The sequence below is a fragment of the Mauremys reevesii genome, linkage group 15 (assembly GCF_016161935.1).
Source record: "Mauremys reevesii isolate NIE-2019 linkage group 15, ASM1616193v1, whole genome shotgun sequence".
NCBI lineage: Eukaryota > Metazoa > Chordata > Testudines > Geoemydidae > Mauremys > Mauremys reevesii.
This window is the reverse complement of record NC_052637.1, coordinates 44,338,262-44,358,983: the sequence shown is the minus strand read 5'-3', so window position 1 is coordinate 44,358,983 and position 20,722 is coordinate 44,338,262. Positions and strand designations below refer to the sequence as shown.

General features: G+C 51.9%; 2 protein-coding genes across 2 annotated transcripts; both read left to right on the top strand.

The window, feature by feature from the left end:
• The first annotated feature begins 590 nt into the window (after positions 1-590).
• On the top strand, positions 591-13,132 carry P4HB (prolyl 4-hydroxylase subunit beta). Its single transcript, XM_039501577.1, has 11 exons — positions 591-847; positions 965-1,171; positions 2,667-2,800; positions 3,704-3,841; positions 7,383-7,487; positions 7,748-7,873; positions 8,287-8,487; positions 9,234-9,354; positions 10,296-10,477; positions 10,948-11,034; positions 12,051-13,132. Exons 1-11 carry the CDS (start codon positions 670-672, stop codon positions 12,129-12,131), a joined length of 1,560 nt encoding a protein of 519 aa, XP_039357511.1. The 5' UTR covers positions 591-669; the 3' UTR covers positions 12,132-13,132.
• Positions 13,133-17,034: 3,902 nt separating this feature from the next.
• Positions 17,035-20,230, top strand: PPP1R27 (protein phosphatase 1 regulatory subunit 27). Its single transcript, XM_039500249.1, has 3 exons — positions 17,035-17,240; positions 18,435-18,585; positions 19,405-20,230. Exons 1-3 carry the CDS (start codon positions 17,054-17,056, stop codon positions 19,526-19,528), a joined length of 462 nt encoding a protein of 153 aa, XP_039356183.1. The 5' UTR covers positions 17,035-17,053; the 3' UTR covers positions 19,529-20,230.
• Positions 20,231-20,722: the final 492 nt, after the last annotated feature.

The window sequence follows — 20,722 nt, the reverse complement described above, 5'->3', positions numbered from 1 at the left end:
GACCCCCGGCACCAGCCTCCCGCCCTAAGGCCAGACAGCGGCCAGGCCGCGGCCGCCTCCCTCACCAGGCCGCGCTGCGCCCTGCGCAGGAACAACGGCCAGCGAGCCCCACGCCCTCGCCCTGCCCCGGAAGAGATTCCCCGCCCTTCCGGGTCAGAAGGCGGCACTTGCAAACCCCGGCCCAGTCAGAATCCAACACGAACGAGTTCCCCTACCCCTCAGAGCGCATGCGCACAACCGCCCTAGGCGGGGAGGGGCTGCCCGAGTGCCACGTTCAAGAGGAGAACGGTGGGGGCGGGTATGGTCTGGCCACCAATCAGATCCGGCCGCTGAGAGCCTGAGGCGGTAGCGTTGACCAATCACAGGTGACAGAGCGGGCGAAGCGACCAATTACAGGATGCTAAGAAAAAGTGAGGCAGTAGCCATTCAGAGATGGTCGGAAGGGGGCGTGGCTACCGGATCAGCAAATAGAAAACGAAGAGAGGCCCGGGCGCTCGGCCAAGCCAATGGGAGAGGCAGGCGAGGGCGACGGGCCCAGCCAATAAGGAGCGGCAGCGGCGGGCACGGGGCGGGTTTATAAGAGGGAGGCGGGTGTCGGGGCCTTTTCTCCCGCCGCGGTTCCGACTCGTCGCTGCTGCCGCCTGTTCCCGGCCTGTCTCTGCCACCGCCATGAAGCTGCTGAGCGCGCTGCTGGGCCTGGCGCTGCTGGGCCTGGCCCGGCCGGGCCGCGCGGAGCCGGAGGCGGAGCCGGACGCGGAGGCGGAGGAGGAGGACGGGGTGTTGGTGCTGCGCGCGGCCTCCTTCGAGCGCGCGCTGGCGGCCCACAAGCACCTGCTGGTGGAGTTCTGTGAGTGAGGGGCTCGGGGGGGGGCGGGGCGCCATGCCCGGCTCCGGGGCTGCTCCCCCCTCCCCCGGCGGCCGCGGGCCCCCCCCGCAGCAGCCTGACCCCTCCCTTGTCTCGCAGATGCCCCGTGGTGCGGCCACTGCAAAGCGCTGGCCCCCGAATACGCCAAGGCTGCGGCCACGCTGAAGGCGGATGGCTCCGAGATCAGGCTGGCCAAGGTGGACGCCACAGAAGAGTCCGAGCTGGCCCAGCAGTTCGGGGTTCGCGGCTACCCCACTATTAAATTCTTCAGAAATGGAGACAAGTCTGCGCCCAGAGAGTACACAGGTGAGCTCCGGCACTGCCGGGGCCTGGCGCGTCCAGGAGTCCCTGAGCAGTCCTGAGGTGGTGTAGGTTGGGCTTCATTTTGTTGTAAATACTCTGAATCGAAACTAAAACCCCAAAGTTGATCCGTCTCTGACACCCAGTGGGCAGGTTGGGCTGAGCATCCCATAGTCTCGTTGGACGTAACTTAGACCTGTTCTTAGTCTGTTTTATGCACAGGTTCGGCAGTACAGAGGTGTGGATTGTCAGACTGGATTGAGCTGATGTTTCTTCGTCTTGGGTATTAGTTGTGGTATGCCTCTCCATGGTCAGGAGGAGTGAGACTGTAACTAGACTGTATTAAGTGTGTCCAGAATATGCTCTGGTAGATGAGGAGTAGTAGATCTCTTCCAAAAGAGAAGTTTACAAAACTTGTGTATGGGGGCAGGGTGTATTATTGCTGGTGGAATACGTAGGCAGCATCAGCATCTGGTAACAGAGCAGGGCTGACATGAGGGGTTATCTGAAAACAGAATTGTAGGCTTCATTGTCTAGTCATTCATTATTTCTTCCATATACAGAGGAGTTCTTTGGTGTCATTCGGGGGGGGGGGGGATATTAGAGGAATATGTTTGGAGACACCCTATAGCAAGTTCCCTACTTTTTTTAACTAAAAGATAAAGAAGCTGTAAATTCTCCAGTGCTAGAGAGTAGAAGTCCCAGTGTAGGCTTTGTCACTTAAGGATATGCATTTCTCATCCCTGACCAGCAGAAAATGCTGAATCTGTACTTGAGCAGTGCATCCAAGCCAGGGTATATGATCATATGTAACGTGGTTCCTTCATCTATGCACTCCTAGAGTTTAGTGATAGGAAAGCAGTATGATTAAAGCTCCGTTTGTAATTATTATGTAGTGATGCACAAGGCTGGAATCAAACTGGTTGGGGCAGTTGCTGTGAATGCTAAATGTAAAAGTCCATCTTGGTGAGGGAATGTTTGATCAACCTGATTAAAATAAAGGCTGTAGTAAGTTCTAAAACATTTAGATTCTCTTTAGGGCAAAAACCCCTCCGGGGTGCTAAAACAAAGGATGAGAAATACTGATTTTTTTCTGTATGAAAATCCCAGAATCCTCCAGGAGGTCTGCAGTGCTGATAACACTGGTCAAAGTCTAAATGTGCTTGGGCCAGCCTGGTGACTGAAACAGTGTGTGAAAGGAGCGGATTCCTGAGAATCCGTGTACCTTGGTTCAGGGTGCTACGCGTGGGTTTTAGTGCTATGCAGAATGCCTTGGACTTCATAGTACCTCCAGGGAGGTGCAGGGCTTTGCTCACTCCAGGAATCTGCTCTGATGGAAGGTGAAAAGAAAAGTAGAGGATTGGGGCTGGGCGGTGAATAGACCACTTCCTCACACCCCAGATTAGGTGCTCTGTAATGTCCCTAGAGTCAGGATGCATGCCCATGCCTTGGTCTGCAAAAGTAAGGATGAACACTGAACTTTCTCATCTTTCTGATGTAGCTGGCAGAGAAGCTGATGATATTGTAAACTGGCTGAAGAAACGCACTGGTCCAGCTGCCACTACCCTGGCAGATGTTGCTGCAGCTGAGGCACTAGTGGATTCCAGTGAAGTCACTGTGATTGGGCTCTTCAAGGTAGTGTTTGGGTTTAGATCTCAGAAGTGTACTGTAAGTGTGCAGATTCACTCCTGCAGCGCCTCCTGCTGGTCTCTGTCTGGAATTAGCTCATCCAGCTTCCAGAGTGCCCTCTGCAAGCCAGTGATTTGCCTTACTGCTGGCCCGTGTCCCTCCCAGTGCCCCTTTCTCTGGGGTGCTGCCCCTCTGGCAGTAACCCCTCAGTCTCCAGGTCTCCCCACCCAAGAGAACCCCCACCCCCTATTCCCCAACTTGCCTCAGTGTAAGGCTACTGCCAGTCACCAACTAACCCCTGTTCCCTGGGGCAGACTGCAGTGTATGCCACTCATCACTGGCAAGGGGAGTTTGGGCCTGCTGCCTCTGTCTAGCCTTGGGCTGTCCCCGACAACCCCAGTACCCGTTGGCCTTATGCTAGGCCGCAGCCTGGGGGGTTTCCAGGCTGGAGCTCCCCAGCTCCCTTGGCCTTTCCTCAGCCCTGCTCCACTCCTGGTACCTTCTGTAGCTCCCCAGCAGCCAGGCTTGTCTCCCTCCACAGCTAGAGGAGACTGTGTGCCTTTACTCCTGGCTCAAGCCTTTATAGAGCCAGCTGGGTGCTGATTGGGGCGTGGCCCCCAGCTGAGGCTGTTTCCCTAATCAGCCAAGGCTTGCTCCTTTCCTAGTAGCAGCCCTCTGTGTCAGCCCTCTCCCAGGGCTGATTTCAAGCCCTTCCAGGCAGGAGAGGGGGGATAACCCCACTACAGGCACACTGCATGTCTGCTGCAGATTTTCTGCCTGCTGCAACTCTGGGAGCTTATGAAATCAAGCACAGATGTTGCCCAACATTCCCTGTCCTGCTTTGCTGCGTAGTCACTGGATGCCTCAAACTGATGTCCAGTGTAAAACACCTTTTTTCTTCTCTCCCAGGATATGGAGTCAGAGGCTGCCAAGCAATTCTTTCTGGCAGCTGAGTCCGTTGATGACATTCCTTTTGGGATCTCTTCCAGCAGTGATGTCTTCTCCAAATACCAGCTCAGCAAAGACGGTGTTGTCCTTTTTAAGAAGGTAAGGAGTGGTTCAAAGAACACATGCCATGCTTAATCTGAATTTCTCTACCTATTAATGTTCCAGGTGACCATTTAAGGAGTGTCTGAACTTGGAGCATTTAACAGTACTCTTTGTAGAGTAACTTTCACTCTTTCCCCTGTATAGTTAATATCCCTGTTCATGAATCTTCCACGGCAGTTGGGAGGAAAACCTTTTTTTAAAAATTTAGAAAATGTTGTAAAACTCCAGACTCTCCGGAGGACTCAGTTTGGGTGTAGAACTTGAAACTAATTATAAACTGCCTAGATTTCAGATTTGAAATTGTAGCTCCCTTGTTCAGCAGGGGGAAGCATTGTCAATCATCTGGACAGGGTGTCTTTTAGTGGTGTCTTGCGCATATTCCTGGAACTCCCTGGACATGAGCCCTTAGTTTCTGCCTTTTCCTTGTTTCAGGTTTCTGGCTGCTGTGAAGTTAATGTTCGCTGTGAACTGAAGTATTTATGGAGTTCATTACTGTTGCCTCCTTCTGCCTCTAAGAGCTGTTGTACAACAGCATCCAGGATCCTACTGCCCTGCCATTCTCGGCTTGCTCTTGTTTTAGCTGAAACATCCTTTAATATGCTCATCCTTGTCTTCCTAGTGGGCTCAGCTGTCTGACGTGTTACAGCAGGGTTGATTAGGAGGAGGGTTTGCAAGTTCTTGTGGCAGAGGCAGGGTGCACTAAGGAGTCATGGTTTTGGCAAGAGCTGCAGAATTGGAAGGTGTGATGTGGCTGATGCCTCCAGCCAATTAAAATATCTTGTTACCCTTCAGCCTACATGGGGAACAGAGCTGAGGAGTAGGGTTGGGGAGATGGGAAGCTGAAGCTCCCTGGGAGAAGAGCTGGTGATGCTAGTGCATCATGACATGCAGTGAGAGGCAGGGCAGAAAGCCGCTTTGGGTTAATTCCGTTTAACCAGGCTGTACTCTTATCCACTATTCTTTCTGTAAATTAAAAGGCTCCAGAGTTGTTGGAATAGTTGAACTGTAGCTCCTAAAGCTGTTATACTTAAACTAGACTCGTGAGTCTAGGGGTTCACGTTAGAATTGTTGAAGATGCAGCACCTGTCTGCGGAAAGCAAATAGTTGTTCCAGCGGTTGTTTCTTTTAAAGCTTGTAGGATCCCCCTCTGGTTGTCTGAGGCTATTCCAGTTGTACCTTGCCCTTAGGGAATGCTGCTTTCACTGCATGCCAGAGGGTGTCTATGATGGCTGGCTGTTTATATGGAATCTTCACACTGTTTATTTCCACTGCTGCTAGCTGGTTGAAATATCTTTGTAGAGGGTTTTACAGCTTATCTGACAAGGGTGTCAGGAGCGAAGACTTGCACTCAAGTGAGCAGGTCCCTCTGAGTGAAGGACTTCTTCTTTTCACCACTGTTGCTATTGACCCTGGTTTATAAACTCCAGAGTTGTCTGTGTAGGAAGTGTTTCAGCTTTAGAGGCTGGTGGAACAGAAAGGCACTTGTTCCTTGTGCTAACTCTTAATCAACAGGTCTTGAGTGACCTGCTCCTCCCTGACTTTCCTTTGCTCTTTGTGAGCACAGTAGTCTCTGCTGGAGTCAGGACAACTAAATGTAACATTACTTAAAGGAGCAGAATTTTCAGTGGCTGTCATACTTTGGTTCCCAAGAGCTTTGTCTCCTCACACTGCTGTTCCTCTGGCAGATCTCAAAGGCTTTGCAGGCTCATATGGGTGCTACGGAGACCAGGTCATGAGACTTGCCTTTATCAGTTTAATTATTCAGTAAAGTCAGAGGGCCTAAGATCTTAATTTGACTGGAGCTCCTGAAAGGGATCCAATTTTGGTGGCTCCTGCCATTAGTGTCAGTGGGGAAAATGCCTTCCAAAGGCAGTTCTGGTCTAGTTTGGGAAAGGGGCTTACCAGCTGGTCACCCTTCACTCTCCTTGGTGTGGCTTGTCTGGGTGTGAATGTTGCATTTTAAACAAGCCTTTTGAGGATATTAAGGAGCTGAACTAGTTACCCATAGAGAAGTCATCCAGCTTGCTTTTAATCTTAAACACCAGCATTCTCTTGTTCAGCTTCTCAGCTGAAGAGACTCTGTTCAATACTGCCATTTGGGTTACTTTATTCCACCATCTTGCTGCTGCACCCCACATTTTTATATATAGGAATTGGAAAAGGTTCAGAAAAGGGCAACAAAAATGACTAGGGGTATGGAACAGCTTCCATAGGAGGAGAGATTAATAAGATGGGGACTTTTCAGCTTGTGGAAGAGAACTAAGGGGGGAACATGATTGAGGCCTATAAAATTGTGACTGGTGTGGAGAAAGTAAATAAGGAAACAGTTACTCCTCATAACACAACTAGAGGTTACCAAATGAAATTAATAGGCAGCAGATTTAAAAAAAACAAAATAAAACGTTTCTTCACACAGTGCACAGTCAACCTGTGGAACTCTTTGCCAGAGGATCTTGTGAACCCCAAGAATATAATGGGGTTCAAAAAGGAACTAGATAAATTCATGGCAGATAAGTCCATCAATGACTTAGCCAGCCTGGGCAGGGATAGTGTCCCTAGCCTCTGTTTGCCAGAAGCTGGGAGTGGGTGACTGGATGGATCACTTGATTACCTGTTCATTCCCTCTGGGGTGCCACTGTCAGAAGACCAAATGCTGGGCTAGATGGACCTTTGGTCTGACCTAGTGTGGCCGTTCTTGTGTTCTGCTCGCACAGCCTGTGTTTTAACCTTGATGCTCCTCTGCTGTTCCCCTCTTTTGGGCTGCCTGGGAAAGTTCTGAGAATCAAGGACAATAATAGGTGATGGTCTAGTAGAAAATGGGACTTGGCACCTGTGCTGCATCTTCTCCTCCAATCTCTGTGTTCTTGTGTCACTAACAATAGAGGGTGACACATCCTCAGTGGGTTGAGTAAACTGCTATTTATTAGCAGCTGCGTAGTGGGCTTTGCTGCCTGACACCAGCTCATTTCTAACAGCTGTTTATTGGCTAATGTATGTGCTTCAACTCAGACCTGCGTGCTGACTTCTGTTGTGCAGAGTGCTGCCCTTGCCCAGTCACTATGACTCTGGGGTTTGCTGTAGCTTCTCACTGGTTTGTCTAACATTGTCTAGAATGCTCCGAAGCAGCTGTTAAATTAGAAGGCCCCCTCCAAGGCATGTCTTCCGAATCCTTTTGTATTCTTGCAGAATTGTACCAAGAGCCAGGTTCAGTGTCCTCTCCATTGCTGCTCCGCTTACTGTCAGGAACTTCAGGTCTCCCTTCTCAGCAGAATGAGTGCTTTGGTTTAGATTACATCATGGATTAAATCTGAGTATTTTGTTTCTTGCTTGCAGTGTTAGCTGGAAATCTGCTTCCTCACCAGTAGGTGGCAGAACCATGCAGTTGGGCTGGCCCCTCCCAGGCCTTGGTTCTGTATGAAGTTTGTTACTTGGAATGTGCTGTACTTGCTCATCTCTCTGCATGCCAAGGCAGGAAGTGTCTCTGTGCACATACGCATTAACTTTAACCCTTAAGAAAATAACCCCTTTGTCTCCCCAGTTTGATGAAGGTCGCAACAACTTTGAAGGTGATCTTACAAAAGAGAACTTGCTGAACTTCATCAAGTCTAACCAGCTGCCTCTGGTCATCGAGTTCACTGAACAGGTATGGCCTTCCAGGACATAATCAGCTCTTTGGTCACACATGTTCTGAGCCCCTGGGACTATGGGATAGGAAGCTATGCTGCTCTTTCCTACTGTGCCTAGATGAAGCAGGAGATGCGAGAGGGAGCCAGGGATAAGTTTGCACCTCAGAGTGGCACTTGTATTCTTGGTGACTCCCTTGGCACCATCAGTGCAGAAAAGCCCATGGGCTCTGGCACTGGGTTTATTTGTCCTCCTAATGTGGAATTGTATTTCTCCTAGACTGCTCCTAAGATCTTTGGAGGAGAGATCAAGACTCACATCCTGCTGTTCCTGCCAAAGAGTGTTGCTGACTATCAAGGGAAACTAGACAACTTCAAGACAGCAGCTGGAAACTTCAAAGGAAAGGTGAGGAGCTGGAGAAGGGCAGTCACTCCTAGCCTGTGCAGGGCATTGATTTCTTACAGCTCCCTCAGTCACCTTGTTTCTGTATATGGATCTCCCAATAGCCAGGTGCCTTAGTCACTTGCTGCTTTGTATAGACCTCATTGAGGAGGGTGTAGGTTAGAGTGGCAGCTTGACTCCTGATTTTTCCTTCTGACTGGTGTAAGCCAGCCCTGTAATGTAACTTGTGGCACACTAAGGTGTTTGTCTTCATGCACATTGCTTCAGCCACTGCAGCCCCAGTATTTGCACTACAATAAAGTGGCCCATGGGCTCAGAGGGTAGGGAAGCCAGCTGGCTTAGTGACTTTATAGCAGAGTCGCTACTGTAGGATTTCATTCATGTCTTTAATATCTACATTTGACTTTCCTCCAAAGATCCTGTTCATCTTCATAGACAGTGACCATAGCGACAACCAGAGGATCCTGGAGTTCTTTGGCCTAAAGAAGGAGGAGTGCCCAGCTGTGCGCCTCATCACTTTGGAGGAGGAAATGACTAAATACAAACCTGACTCAGATGAACTGACAGCAGAGAAGATCAAGGAGTTCTGCGACCAGTTCCTGGAGGGCAAAGTCAAGGTAACAGGGATGAGTGCAGTTCTTTGGACCCTGACATAAGCAGAGATGTGGGAGTGATCCCTGCTCTAAGAGCTTGTGTGAAACCTTATACTGGTCATGTGGGGTGAGTCCTTTCAAATTAGCTTTGTAGCATGTTTAATGGCATAGTATCTAGTGAGCTACATGCTGAGACATTCAAAGGGCAGAGCCAGTGGGCATGGTGCCAGCACAGAAATAACTACTTTATCAGCATCTGAAGGCACCCACAGTAAAGCAGGGGGTTCCTGTCTCTGCACTTCACATGCCCTTGTGGTGCATATCCAGCTGCTACTCCTGTTTTCTCAGCCAGCTGAGAACTTTGTAGCCTCTTGCTCATGGTGGGAATTCTCAGCCTTAATCTGAAGATGGAGGTAGCTATGCATAGCCTAGCACAGTGGCAATTTCAAATGGAGCTCTGTTCCAATGTCACATTGGGAATGACTTCCTCAGTAATTGACACTTAAAGTGAACAAACTTCCTCTCTGAAGTACTCAGCTGCAGCCTTTCCCATGCAGGGGCACCAGCAGTTCAGAAATGCCCAGGTTAGAGGATGGGGGATTCTCCATGAGAGGAGGAGGAAGTGACTGACTCAGCTGACTTCTTATAGCCCATGGCTGATCTGTTCCACAGTTTGCAAGAAGTGGGGTTTTCCTGGGAGCATGATTTTGCCTGCACATTCCACATTGCTATATGCATGCTGGTTCTCAGTCCCTGTTCTCCAATTCCAGCCCCACCTAATGAGCCAAGATTTGCCTGATGACTGGGACAAACAGCCTGTCAGAGTTCTTGTTGGAAAGAACTTCGAAGACATTGCTTTTGATGAGACCAAGAATGTGTTTGTGGAGTTTTGTGAGTACTTTGAGCATGCTGAATAACAAATGGCAGGAAAGCAGCCCGGTTGGGAATAGTATATGGGGAGGAACCACCTTAAGAACATAAGAATGGCCATACTGGGTCAGACCAAAGGTCCATCCAGCCCAGTATCCTGTCTACTGACAGTGACCAATGCCAGGTGCCCCAGAGGGAGTGAACCTAATGGGTAATGATCGAGTGATCTCTCACCTGCCATCGATCACCACCCTCTGACAGAGGCTAGGGACACCCTTCTTTACCCATCCTGGCTAATAGCCATTAATGGACTTAACCTCCATGAATTTATCCAATTCTCTTTTAAACTCTGTTATAGTCCTAGCTTTCACAACCTCCTCAGGCAAGGAGTTCCACAGGTTGACTGTGCGCTGTGTGAAGAACAACTTCCTTTTATTTGTTTTAAACCTGCTGGCCATTATTTTCATTTAGTGGCCCCTAGTTCTTATAGGAACAAGTAAATAACTTATTCACTTTCTCCACATCACTCATGATTTTATATACCTCTATCATATCCCCCCTTAGTCTCCTCTTTTCCAAGCTGAAAATTCCCAGCCTCTTTAATCTCTCCTCATATGGGACCCGTTCCAAACCCTTAATCATTTTAGTTGCCCTTCTCTGAACCTAATGCCAGTAGATCTTTTTTTGAGATGAGAAGACCACATCTGTATGCAGTATTCTAGATATAGGTGTACCATGGATTTATAGAAGGACAATAGGGTATTCTCAGTCTTATTCATTTTTGAATGATTCCTTTTTGATGACACCTTCCCCCAGGAGCTGGATGACCTGGAAGAGGAACGTGTGAAGGGGAGATTCTCCTTTACTGCAGGGCTTGGACTAGGCTAGCAAGCATCAGAGTAGAGGGCCCAGCCCTTTCTGTGGGGTGGCCTCCAAGTTTTATGTTGCCTTTTAATTTACAGATGCTCCCTGGTGTGGTCACTGCAAACAATTGGCTCCTATCTGGGACAAACTGGGAGAGACTTACAAGGACCATGAGAACATTGTCATTGCCAAGATGGACTCAACAGCTAACGAAGTGGAGGCAGTGAAAGTCCACAGTTTTCCCACACTCAAGTTCTTCCCTGCAGGCCCTGGCAAAAACGTACGCAGACTGCTGAATTCCAGGGACTTGTGTGTGGATCATCTCTAGCAAGGGAGAGCTAGAAGCTTAGAGCCTTTCTGCTCTCTTGTGTGCCTGGGGCTCTAGCACCCATTTGAGAGATGGGCTTTTAGATTGCGAAGGTTGGTTTGGCACCTTCCAAATTGCCTTTGGGGGATGGGCTGAGTTGCAGGAGGGTGAGGGAGACAGCCTGGGAGGACATGGGGGCAGTGCTAGATGGGGCTGGGTGAAGTGCAGCAGAGGACAATGTGCTCATCTGTGGGCTGTCTTCTCGCAGCAATCTCGGCGGTCTAGTGGCTGAGCTGCTCCTTCGTTTCGTGTGGGTGAAGGTGAATTTTACATTTTCTCTTGCTTGGCATTTTTGAAAACTGTTGTTCAGAAAGAGCATTGTTCCCACCAAGGGCTTGACTCTGTTTGGGTTAACCAGCATCTCTCTGGCTTTTCCCCTGCAGGTCATAGACTACAATGGGGAGAGGACGCTAGAAGGCTTCCAGAAGTTCCTGGAAAGTGGAGGCCAGGATGGTGCTGGGGATGAAGAGGTGAGTAGCCCATTCATCGGGGAGCCTTGGTTTGCAGTGCTTGCAAAGAGTGTGGAGTCAGTAGCAGCATTAGGATTTAACCCCTACAATAGGTCCTGGCTTCTAGAGCCACTTCTAGTTCTTCCCAGCAGGCTAGATGCTTTGTGGGCATGGCGACACTGAACACATCTCTGAGAAGCTGGAAGTCTGGCTGGCCATTGCAGTCTGATGGGCTGCTGCTGGCTGGGGCTGTCAGGCTGTGAGGCATAAACATGGGAATGTGAACTGAGGGATCACTCATCTGTTAAATCCATGTAGGCCCTGCCTTTCCCACCTCTGGTCACCACTGTGAGGCTGCTTGAATGCTCAAGGCCTGTGCTTGGTTCAAAATCTTTTCCTCCCCATAGAAATCCCTCTCTGCCTTGGCCAGCTATGTCCGTGGTTCTAGACCCATGTGAAATTGCTGCCTTTGCTCTTAGGCCCACCATGATGGCAGGACAGCCCATCACCAGATGGCAGTGCCCTTTCTGCTTCTGGAGCAAAGCTGCTCCCCTTCCTGCCAGCCTGTGCACTGTTTCTAAATTCAGTTTCTTTGTTCACTTTCATGGGCTCACGTTGTGAAAGGAGAGATGCTAGTCTCTTGTAATTAGCTGTGGTCAGTGCATTCATATTCTCCTACCCAATCCCTATAACATGAGCAGTCTGTACTGTATATGCAGTGTCAGGAATCACCGCTTCCTTCTGCCTTTTGGGCCCCCCTGTCCATTGTTCTCTAACTACTGGCTTTTATGTGACTGAGATTTTTTTAACACTGATCTCAAATGGGTTTGTGAGTTCCCTGAATGGCCAGAGTAATGAGTGTTGCCATTAACATGCCAGGTGGAGCAGAGCATGGATTGGACTGGAGTGAGTGGGGTAGGAGATGGTGCTTCAGCTGCCTCATTGCTGTGCCTAAATCTGCCGGGGCGCCAGGGTCCTGTCTGCATTGTGCCAGATCAGAACCAGTAGCTTTTGACACATGTTGTATTTAAACGCAGGATCTGGAAGACTTGGAGGCTGATGAGATTGATCTTGAGGAAGGTGAAGAGGACCAGAAGATCCACAAAGATGAACTGTAAAGAAGAGACTCAAATCTGCATATCCCAAAGAGCAGACACTACACTGGCTGCCCTGTCACAGGGCCTAGCGAGTCCAGAAACCCGTTCAGATTTAAACTAGAAGGAGTGTTGGCTGGAAATGCAGGGATTGGTTTAAAGTAACACTTCATCCTAACTTGTCTGTGCACTTGACTGTCTCCTCTTATTTTTCAGTTCTGAAAAGGGATCTGTCGCTAGGTAGCTGCCCAGGCACCTGGGCCTCTTATTTTTTTTATTGTGATGTACTTTTTTGTACATGGATTTGTTCCAAGTGTTCTGTTCTTTTGGGTAGAAGTGGGCTGTGAAATGGCAGGAAGTCTCCTTGCCTGTCATTTCAGAGCCTCACCAGTAATGCCTCCTAGGAAAGCTTAGTTTTCTCTTCTAAATCTAAAGGCCATAACTACTCTCCACCTGGCAGTGCCCTAACCATTGTCTCGCTGTTCTTCCTTGGAATTGCCATCTTTCAGTGTGTGGGGGGAGGAAAAACCACTAACCTGACTTCAGGGGTCCTGGGGCGGGGGAGTGGGCAGATGTTTCCCCTTTAACACATCATTGCGTGGCTGAAGGGCTCATTTGCCTTTTGCTTTGAAAGATGAATGGAGATGACTGTTCCAAAGATCAGGAAGGGTGGAACATTCTGCCAGCATTGGCTGTGGCGGGCTCTGGGGAGGGAAGCCCCAACTGCTGGCTCACCCATGTAGACAGGACCTAGTGGCATTGCCACATCTCCCTGATCAAACAAGGCTCTGTTCCTCAATCATTTTCTGTGCATTTTTTTGTGAATGGGTTTCCTGGGCAGACAAGGGCATGGGGGCCTGATAGAATGCAGCAAACAGGACACTTCTGATTACTGGGTTGTAGGGATGGGGGCTTGGGAATGGGAGTGCTGTGAGAGTCTGAGCGAAATCAGGCTTGTTCTACGCATTCCACCACAATGTTGGAGCTGAACTTGTTGGCCAAATAAAGTTGAGATTTTAATACTATCCTGTGTCTTTGACTCTAAATGTCAAACCTAGAGCTCATTTTAATTAGCCTGTTTCCTGACCCCCCAGCTGGGCTTCTGCAAGATCTGAACTCTGGGAGATCTGAATGTGGGGGAAGGAGCCAGGAACTCGGTAATCGGGATAAAATCCCTTAGGGGAAAAAGGTTAAGAGTGATATTGACCCTCCACTTGAAACATGCAGTGCTGCAGAGGAGCCAAGGACTTTTGCCTTGCTGAATCATTGCTGTGATGAGCAATGCCAGAGGTTAGTGAGAGTAGCATTGAGTCAGATTGTTATTAAAGGTATCGCTAAAATTTCTGCAATGGCCATGCCAGCTTGCCTTCAACTGTCCAGCCAGACATTGTGATGGTCTTTGGGCCAAGCAATAGTTTGGGTCTAAGGCTCATGGCCTTGTCCCCTTGCAGACCAGTGTTGGGGCAATACCATATACTTGGAAGCCAGAGTCCACTTTGTTCACCCTGCCCCACAGTTGATGGTACCTGTCATCTACAAGTGTTGGAAGTGAAATGTCTGGACTGCCATAGATCTGAGTGGGAGCAACTAGGGAAAATCTCCCTTGCTCCTGACAGCAGCCTCTGGGTGCAGTTGGAATACAAATATTCCAGCCATCTTGTGCCAGGACCTCTAATGCCCTGCCTAAACCTGCCTGCACTTGTGTGGTAGCTGCCTACCAAGACACTGTATTGCTAGCAGGTGGGCATGGATTTGGATGCTTGAGGTACTGATCAATCCCAGATGCCCCTGGCTGAAAGCACTGGCCTAGAGATGTCATTACCCTCAGTTAATCCCAGGAACCTGCATTCAGAGAACTTGGTGTTTTGTTGCTATGCTGGTCAGGGTCCCATGATCCCACTGAGCCTCCCTGCTATTACCAAGCTGGCTACTGACCACCAGAACTATTCTTGTAAACACATATTCTGGGTTCTTCAGGTAGAAAGACCCCCAAGGCCTGCTTGGGGCAATTTGCACCTTGCTTTGCTGGTTGTGGGGTTAGGTGGAGGACTTTGGTCTCCAAGACTATTTTCTTTTAAGCATGTAATGTGAAAGTGCTACAACTTCCAAAGTAGATGTGTGCTGGGGTGTTCTCCAAGCTTTCCCCATCTGCTGGCACTGCTGCTTGGACTCCATCCTGCAAAGGGAACCATAGGAGTCTTATTACAGCTCTGCAACCCCTCTGTTTACCAGGCAGCATCTGTGCCCAGAGGAAAGCTGGTCACTGATACCTTTTTCCCTTTGGAAGCAGCTGCTTTGAACATTCCGGCAGGGGAAGAGAGGGGGAAGAGTCTTTTAAGATGGTTACTTTGCAAAGGCTTTTTGGCTGGTTACCACCTCCAGAAAATCCATTTTGCAGCTGGGTATGTGGACTGAGCCCTTTACACCTGGGTTTGTCCGACACAAACAGGACTGAGCTCTTAATGGTTGCCCTCTGAGCACAGGCATGAGCCTGGAGAACTGATCCAGCAGTGTGAGCTGTCTCTCTCCAGCCCCCTCCCCAAATCTGTGATCTGAGGGGATCACTCCTAAGCCTGAGTGTCTGCCCTAAAGAGCCTAGAGTCTAACAAACAAATGGGGGTGGGTCTGCGGGAGAAGGGAAGTAAATAGTGTGATGCTCAGCTGAGTACTAGCAGTGATGACAATTTGCTGCCTGCCCAGCTGTTGTTGTCTTGAGTTTACAGGAATTGCTGCATGGCTGACTGTGCTGAACCTCTGCTGGCAGCTCCCAAAGGAACATTAAGTTTTTGTTGGCTCTTGCCCTCTGGCAGGGCTCTCCAGCCAATCTGGGGCATGGATGACCCTGGGCATTGAGATTAACATGATGAAAGTTTCAGCATAGTTCTAGCTGAACCAATCACCCTTGTAAAGTGGGGGAGAACAGATGTTGCTGGAACCCCTGCTGCTCTAGTCAGCATAATTAGGGCTCCGTGTCTGTTGTGGATTCTGTGATTCTTCCATGACCTCAGCGCAGGGGTGGGCAAACTATGGCTCAGGGGCCACATCCAGCCTTTGAAATGTTTTAATCTGGCCCTTAAGCTCCTACCAGGAAGCAGGGTCTGGGGATTGTCCTACTTTAGTGCTCCAGCCTGGGACCAGGGGCAGGGTCTTGCCCCACTCCACACAACTCCCAGAAGCAGCAGCATATACCCCACTCTGGCTCCTACACATAAGGGCAGCCAGGGGGCTCTGCATACTGCTGCTGCCCCTGTCCCAAGCACTGCCCTTGCAGCTCCCATTGGCTGCAGTTCCCAGCCAATGGGAACTGTAGGGGTGGCACCTGCAGACAAGGCAGCATGCAGAGCCTCTAGGCTGCACCTCTGAAAGAGCCGGAGGGGGGACATGCTGCTGTTTCTGGGAACTGCTTGAGGTAAGTGCTGCCAGAGCCTGTCCCCCTGACCCTCTCCTGTGCCCCAGCCCTCATCCTCCTCCCACCCTCTGAACCCCTCGGTCCCAGCCCAGAGCACCCTCCTGCACCCCCAACCCCTCATCTGCAGCCCCCACCCCCAGCTGGAGTCCTCCCACACCCAAACCCCCAATTTTGTGAGCATTCATGGCCCACCATACAACTTCCATACCCAGATGTGTCCCTCAGGCCAAAAAGTTTGCCCACCCTGCCTCTGAGTTCTGCAGCAGCCAGTGTGGCTAATCCCAGGGCTACCCAAGCAGCTGGCCTCGGACAGCCACACCAGCCACTGCTTGGGTAGCCCCCGGCAGCAATCTTAGGGTGGGAGAAGCAGCCAGTCTGGGGCCCCAAGCAGTGGTCCCCAGGTGGCTGGCCAGAGCAGTTGGTGCTGCTGGGCCCCTGAGCACATGCCCCCACCCTGATTTAGTCACAGGTATGGGTCAGGGACAGTGAAGTTTTGTTTATTGTCCATGACTTACTAAAAATACCTCTGGCTAAACTGTAGCCTTAATCATAACTGATCTGTGAGGATCCTCACCCAGCAGATGCCCAGTTCAGAGAGGTGCTGGGGGAGCAGAGAATGCAGCAGGTGCCTGCAGCAGGTGTTCCCTGAGTCTCTGAAGCTCTGCTCTGGGTGCTATTCTCCTGCTTGGCCCTGATAACGGCCACAGGAGCAGCCCTGTGCCAGCAGTTCCAGGGGGGCTGGGGTGAGCTGCACTCCAAGAGGTGCTGCTGGAGCTTGTTTTTCCAGGACCTGCCCTATGAACTGCAGCACCAGCCTCGCCTGTGTGGGGATCTACCATGGCCACTGGAGCGTGAATGACCTCGGCATTAACTTGGCGTCTGTGGCTTTGACAAATCACTGTTTCACGCCTCTGCAGGCTGCTGCATGCATCAGTCCGTGGCTTCCCAGGCCTGTTCCTAATGGACTCTTGGTGGGCCTGGTTTCCATGCCACAGGGAGCCTGCAGCGGGGCCAGGTACCAGGGGCTGCACCCACATAGGCAGCAGATGGCTTGACCCTTTAGATGGGCACATCAACAAGTCGGCTGTAAGATGAGACTCTAACTTGTGCCAAAAGTGGGAGGCTGGAGGGCAGGGCATCTCTATTACAGCACCTCATGGCAAACAGCATGAGCTGAATGTCCCCAAAATAGCCAGCAGGAGGCTATATAATGGGAGCTGCCGGTGGAGCCCGTCAGCGCCGAGCAGGGAGTCTGGCACTGAGCTTGGTGGTCGGGGCTGGGAACGCTCATAGCTGCCTCACTGCTCTAGAGGGTGGCTGTTTGCGGCTGCCAGGAGAGGCCCCTGCAGAACTAGCAGCTCTGGTGCTCTTTGGCCTAAGGAGGAAGTGACCAGAACAGGGGAGAAGAGTGCGCAGTGCTCTGACACTGAGTTGGGGGGTCAGTGCTGCCTCCTGCACCTGCTCACCCAGGCTGTCGCAGCCTCACTGTGTCTCTGCCCTTGTGCCTTCTCGCCGGCTTCACAAGGTGCCCACCAGTATGAAATACTATGACCTGGCCTCGCTGCCCCGGTACCGCGGCTGCTCCCAGCGCCTCAAGCCAGCACGGACAGTGCGCTTCCCCAACGACATCGTCTTCCAGGACAACATCAGGCAGGGGGACCTGGAGCAGGTGGGCAGGTTTATCCGAGCCAGGAAGGTCACCTTGAGCACCCTGTATCCCTCTGGTGAGTAACACCTCCTGTGGCGCTGGCAGAGCTAATGGGTGGGCAGCAGCGGGGGGTTCCCGGGTGGGTGGGCCTGCCCTCTGCAGGGGATGTGCAGGCACAGCCTTACCCCATGCAGAGCAGGGTGTTAGTTTCACCCCCTTGTAATTAAGGCACTTCATGCCCCGCTGGTGGTGGCGGAGGGGGGTCTTTGGTCCCATCGATGCTAGTTGGGGGATGGGAGCAAGTGTTTCAATCCCTCTGGGAGGAGCTAGCCCAGCACCAGATGCTGATGGGCACCCAGTAGTGTGGGAATGCATCGGCCTAGCAGCCATGGAAAGAGCCACCCTTCAGTGCAGAGGGGTTAAAGCCCAGGCCCTTGCCCCTTGTCGTCACTGTACATGGTGCTGGGTACATCAACGCGCGAATGGCCAGTCAGGGAGGGGAACGGCAAGGGAGAGGCCTGAAGTAGCATGAACTGGTGGCTAGAGCACTGGACTCTTGGGTTCCCAGCTCTGGGAAGGGAATGGGGCCTAGTGGTTAGGGGAAGTGTGGCGGGTGGGGAGCCAGGACTCCTGGGTTCAGTTACCAGCCCTGCTGCTGACTCACTGAGTGACTTTCCCCATACATATGACTCTGCTGCCTGCGTGTAGGCCTGGAGCTGGTCCGATGAATGCGTTGGTGCGGGCGGGGGCGGCGTGACGGCCTGTGTCGTTATTACATGGTTGCCCCTTGTGGCTCTGCCTCAGCCTCTGTCAGAAAAGGCCCTGGAGACCCCCCTCTAAAATATCCCTGGCTTGGGTGCCAGGCTCCCACCCAGCCACACCCAGAGGTGGGGGACTCGTGACTCAGGGCTGAGGCCTGGAGGAGACATGCAGGCTATTGGTGGGAGAGCTCGGGGGTGGGTTGGCATGTCACTGACCAGCCCTGGCTCAGCAGGGGAGGGAAGGGGCTACAGAGCCTGAGCCACTCAAGGAGCCATTTACCCCAGTAAGGGGGAAATATGACCTGGCGCCAGCTCCTTTCTGGGGTGCAGAGGAGGGGAGCTAGGTGTTTCCAAGCTGGGGCCCTTTCCCCTCCCTGCCCCCCAAAGCCCCTGCCTCGTGTCACGTCCCAGAACCCCTGGAGCAGCTCCCTGGCCCAGTGAGGGCCGGTCCCTCTGCCTCCCCGTGGCCAGGCAGGTCAGGCCCTGCAGCTGACGGGTCCCCTCTCTAGGCTTGGCAGCCCTCCACGAAGCCGTGCTGGCCGGGAACCTCGACTGTGTCAAACTGCTGGTGCAATACGGCGCGGACATTCACCAGAAGGATGAGAATGGCTGGACCCCCCTGCACATGGCCTGCAGCAATGGCTACACCCACATAGCCAGGTCAGCAGTCACCATGTGCTTGGCTGAGCCCTGCTGACAGTTACCCGCCCAGTCTGGTGCTCTGGGGGGAGCGGGGTTGCTGGCTTGGGGCTCCGGGAGGAGGGGGGGGCAGGGGTTGCTGGCTTGGGGCTCTGGGAGGAGGGGGGGAGCGGGGTGTGCTGGCTTGGGGCTCCGGGAGGAGAGGGGGGGCGGGGTGTGCTGGCTTGGGGCTCCGGGAGGAGGGGGGGGCAGGGGTTGCTGGCTTGGGGCTCCGGGAGGAGGGGGGGAGCGGGGTGTGCTGGCTTGGGGCTCCGGGAGGAGGGGGGGAGCGGCCTGCCCCACACCCTGTATATCTAGGGTTGCCAACTGTGACTGAAGCTATTCTGAGAGATTTTTTTCCCCCAACATGATAGGATATTTTAAGAAAATGACATATCAAAATCTCCTGGATTACTTTCAACAGTCACTGGGAGATAGATGCCAATTCCAGGAGACTCCAGGCCAATCCTGAAGGGTTGGCAACCCTATGTGTACCTGGTAGTTGCCAAGGCCTAGTATTTCCTGCTGAGGCCCAGAACCCCCTTAATCCTGCAGGGACTGGGGCTGTCTCCAGGAAGTAGTGTTGGAAGCACGTCTGCTCTCCCCTGCTAGGCTGCCTTGCCCACCGCCAGCGTGGGTGCTGGAACTAGGGGTGCTGCCGTGTCCCCTGGCTGGAAGTGGATTCCATTACACCACAGGGTCACAGGGTTTGCAGTTTGGGTCAGCTGACCCCCCACCTCCCCTTCACATTGTTCCAGCACACCTGCCTGCCAGTGCAGCCCCTCCCTCTGTCTCCTGCAGGTACCTCATCTCTTTAGGAGCCAGGCTTGATGCCACCAATGACGAAGGGGAGAAACCATCTGACCTCATTGACGCTGACTCCAGGGACCTTGTGGAGCTCTTTAAAGCTGCCAGGATGGACTGAGGCGTCTCTCCTTGGCGTAGGGCTCCTGTCACTCGGACTCTCCAGCAGCAGAGGTGGGGCAGTGCAGTTGTCAGTCCTGGGGGTGCTGATCAGGGCAGTTTAGGGGAAGCAGAGAGTTCACCCAATAACTGCACTGCAGAGCTGCGAACTACCTCAAGCTCCCCAGAGCCCCCGGATCGCCAGGGGCACCGCGAGGAGAAACTGACGCTTCTCCACTGCTCTCACCCCCACCGCAGAGCCAGTGTCCATCTTCAGCTACAACTGGATTGGCCAAAAGAGCAGTGGCTGGAACGCGCTGGTTCTGGCTGGCACTGGTGTGTGGACACTGAAGCAGCGGGGGTCTGAGTTGGCACTGGCTGTGCTGTGTGGAAGCACATGCTGATAGGCCCCAGCTGGTGCTGACAGTGGCACTGTCTCACTGGAAGCATTAAAGCTGTTTCTTTGAGCTGCAGCTCCTCAGAATAACCCTTGTCCGTCCAGGGGCAGAGAGAGAGAGAGAATGGTAGCCCAGCTCTCATGGTAGCATGCAGTGCTGTACAGATTAGATATCTTGTCGTAATGTCACAGTGTTAAAAGTCCTATTTTGGATTGAGCCGACTATAGATTTGCTTTTCTACTATAATGTCCAATAGGTTGACCTGGTGGCCAGGTTCTTTGTTTGAAAATACTTTTTACTTTTTCAATAAAACTGATTTCTGGAGAGCCTGGTGCTGCCACCATTGATTTTGTTTCTCAGGTGTAGAGGGTAACTCTTCCTGTCCTGCAGCACAGTTGTCCCAAAATCACCTCTCCCAACCTGCTTCAGGATCCTATTAGCAGAAGCAACCATGACACAGGAGCCACATGCTCAATGAAAAGAAAGATCCAAGAATCAACAAACTCACTGCAGCTGTCAAGGAAAAATAGAATGGCCGACATGTGATGGCAGAGCTTGGAAACAAGCCCCAGTCATGCCTAGGCTGTTCCCCATCATGGGCACTCGCTGTCCACCTAGCCAGGCTTGCTGAAGAGGGTTTACTCTAACGGATGCTCTGGTGAGAGGGAGTGGGTATAACACAGCAGCACTTGGGCATGTCCCCATGCCCTGACCCCTTGCATTGGGCCCTGTGCACCAGTACAAATCAAGCAGAGCTGCCCAAAGTGGGCAATGCACTTGCAGACCAAACGGCAAGTCCTGGGAACCCCCACTCCTCA